The sequence below is a fragment of the Mus pahari genome, chromosome 4, assembly GCF_900095145.1.
Source record: "Mus pahari chromosome 4, PAHARI_EIJ_v1.1, whole genome shotgun sequence".
Lineage (NCBI taxonomy): Eukaryota > Metazoa > Chordata > Mammalia > Rodentia > Muridae > Mus > Mus pahari.
Window position 1 is genome coordinate 95,719,305 of NC_034593.1, and position 3,416 is coordinate 95,722,720.

The 3,416-nt window shown below is 39.3% G+C and overlaps 1 protein-coding gene across 1 annotated transcript in view; it reads right to left on the reverse strand.

Annotated features, from left to right (window-relative positions):
* Nucleotides 1-3,416, reverse strand: part of LOC110320304 (chitinase-like protein 3) — an 18,267-nt gene continuing 14,851 nt past the window's right edge. The window contains exons 6-11 of the mRNA XM_021196234.1: nucleotides 2,922-3,046; nucleotides 2,622-2,745; nucleotides 2,187-2,372; nucleotides 1,248-1,367; nucleotides 1,019-1,160; nucleotides 1-323 (exon numbers count right to left, since the gene is read on the reverse strand). Of these exons, the coding sequence (XP_021051893.1) occupies nucleotides 205-323; nucleotides 1,019-1,160; nucleotides 1,248-1,367; nucleotides 2,187-2,372; nucleotides 2,622-2,745; nucleotides 2,922-3,046 (816 nt within the window). The 3' untranslated portion in view covers nucleotides 1-204. The remainder of the gene's footprint in view (nucleotides 324-1,018; nucleotides 1,161-1,247; nucleotides 1,368-2,186; nucleotides 2,373-2,621; nucleotides 2,746-2,921; nucleotides 3,047-3,416) is intronic.

Here is a 3,416-nt window from a genome sequence, read left to right on the forward strand (position 1 = left end):
TTTGACTGTTGATTTTATTTTTAGTACTTCAGGTAATTCAAGACGAGCTTTGCAAGGAGCAGAGGAGACTTCTGGGCCCTGGAAAAGCTGATAGAGACAAGTTCATGCCTAGTTTCTTCATACCAGATTATTTTGAGGAGAGGGTCCATTCAGAAGTTGTGTTGGGATAAGATTCCATTTGGGCTGTGCCAGAAGGCATTTTGATTATTCTCTTGGCACAGGTGACACAGAATCCATTGCCTCAGAGCCTCTCCTCCATTTTCTATTCCCGCTGTATAGAGGAGCATTTACTTGTTGAAGATCTGAAACTGAGGCCATGCAACCTGAGAAACACAGCACAGAGTGGTGAGTTGGGACCCTCATGAGAAGGCAAGTTTCTGTTAGAAGTAAAGTGTGAACATGGTGGCCTTGATTATGGGTTGTATCAGAGGGCAATTCTATGCTCAGGATTAAGAAATTATATCAACCCATATTCTCACACATTTCCCTGTCTTCCCATCTTGCCTCAAAGCTAGCTGGATTTGGAATGAAAAAAAGTCATTTTTTTTCTCCAAGTAAGTCATTAAAATATATTTAGTAAGTACCTACTATGTAAAAAAAAGAGAAAGATCTAGGTACAAATAAGCTATGGTATAAAGAAAAATATCTATAGTGACACGAGAGTAGTGTTGACTCTTTTTGTTAAATCTCCTCAGAGAGAGGTAAGTGAGATATCAATGAACAGTCCTGTAGAGACATATATGTCTATGCTAAAGGTCGGCACAATTTCTGTAGACTGCTACACACCTCAAAGACTTAGCAGACTTGGAACCTGCTTCTAAGAATGCCTGGTTTTCTCTAGAGGCATCCCATCCCTGGCATGGAAGCTGAGGAATGCTCAATGGCTCTAATTTGGGCAAGAGCAGTGGGATGAAGTGGGAAGAGTCTCCCTTGGCAATGGATGTAGGGATGTCAGGGCTCTCTTTGAGTTGATGGAGGGACATTTGCATAGACTTGGCATATCCCTGGTGTTACATACTTGTGCTGTACACTAAGAGGGCATTCTTCAGGGTAGAGGTCAGAGGGAATTGACCCTGGTTGCAGAAAGAGCCAGTGAAGTCATCCATATCAAGGGTCCATAGCATGGCACCTCCCAGGTTGTTCTGTTTAAGCCATTCAGCCTGTTGGAGGATAGAGGATAACAAGAGTCATTCAGTTTCTTGAAATTCAAGCTTGGGGCCTCAGAACATCCAAAGGACTGATTTTACCTTGATGTGAAAACTCTTGACATTATCATAGCCAACCCATTTGTTACCCTGATAGGCATAGGGTACTTCCTGTGCAGAATCCCAGGCTTCAGTGGCTCCATCATTCAGGAAGGAGCAAATCTTCAAGAGATACAGTTCAAGAGATAAAGACCATCTAAATATTATGTCATGTAAAAGACAAAGATACTCTAATTTTTCTTCTTTTAATGTATGTATCTAATAGGGGCAGTTCTCCTTACTTTTCTGGTAGATTTTATTTGGAGTTAAGAAGAGATATTTTTCTTTTTGTGATGCTGGGGATGAAACTCATAGTATTGCTCATGCTATGTAAGTACTCTGCAACTGAACCCTATCCTTATCCATGTTTTTTATCATTTGTTTGCTTTTTGGTATAGAGTCTCAGTATATAGCTAAGACTTCAGCCTGTTGACCCCTTTGCCTCTGCCTTCTGAAAGCTAATATTACAGATGTGAAGCACCATAGCTGACAGAAGTATTTGTGGCATATACTTGTATATTATGATGCATTTAAAAGTGTATGGTGCTAGAGACTGAAGCCAGGACCATAAAGCAAGAGCTAGACCACTGAGTAACATCCTCAGCTCAGGCTATTTTTCAAATACTCATTTACCATCAATATTCTAGGGTTGGATTTTTAGAATCTGTAGTAATAGAGGAATATGTTCATTTATTCCTTTATTTTTCCATATAAATAGACTTAAGAATGTTGTCTGTTGCGTGGAAAGATATTGTATATTAAGTACTCCTCATTTTATTAAATATAGATTATAAGTGCAATACTTTTATGAATTTGGAATGATGCTCTGCTTCGAGCAGGTAGATACTGAACATAATGAACAGTATATTTCTATCCATTGACCTTCAGGCTACAGTACAGCTCTGGGCCTGATACAGAATACTGTACAGACAACCTACTGACCTCATAATAGGCCCAGGTGCCAGGCTCTTCTGTGTAGGGCCCTAGTGTACCAGCACTAGCAGTAGGAGCACTTATTCCAGTGTTGGAGGGGTCACTCAGGGTGAAGGTTTGTCCATATGCTGGGAATCCAACAATGAGCTTCTCAGGTGCTGCCCCATTTTCATTCCAGTAGGCCATGATGTAATCCTGCAGTGGCAGAAGGTTAGTTATAGGCCCTAGTTAGACCTGTGCTGGGTTATATTACTTCCCTGTTCTTATTGCTCAAATTATAAGTTGATAATTTATTAGTTTTCTTTTCAAAATTCTTCACTGAAGTTGTAGTTAATGTGGTATTAGAAGAATATTGTGTACTCAAAATTTGTTTTTTATTTTGTAATGAATCTTTTACAATCTGGACCATTTCTAGTCTGCATTTGGGTCTGTATAAAGTCTTACCACATTGAGGAAGGTGTTGATGCCAGTGTCATTTAGGGATTTGTAGAGTGGGCTGTTTTCCCCAGTATAGCCATCTTGGGAGCCATGGAGATTGTAAGTCATGACCTGGATGTAGTCTAGGAAGCTGTGGATGAAGGTTGTTGTTTAAATAACTTCTGATGGCCATTTGTCATACTGAGGTCAGAAAAATATACCCATTCAAAGACTGTAAACAAAGCTCATACATAGCAAAACATCCCAAGAATTAAGATCCTTTGCTTATACTCCTACAGGAGTTCCAGAATAAGATAGATCACTTACTGTGATAACTGAGGGATCTCATAGCCAGATTGGATGGTGGAGATGACACCAGCTACTGTGGCAGTGACCATCAGCCTAGGGCTCTTGTTCTCAATGGCTTCCAGTTCAAAAGCCTTATGTATTTCCTACAGGATATTAAAATAAATTAGAGTGTATCACATATTCTTTTTAGTCCCTCTAATAATACAAGTACATATTTTTAAAAAATACTTTTATATTTTCTTTTATCTTACTCTGTCATCATCTCAATAAAGTCAATAGAACAGCCATCTAATAATCATGGGGTTTAGAAAATTTCACTACATGATAGCCGCCAGTTATGCCAGCACCATTTGTTGAAAATGCTGTCTTTTTTCCACTGGATGGTTTTAGCTCCCTTGTCAAAAATCAAGTGACTATAGGTGTGTGGATTCATTTCTGGGTCTTCAATTCTATTCCATTGATCTACTTGTCTGTCGCTGTACCAGTACCATGCAGTTTTTATCACAATTGTTC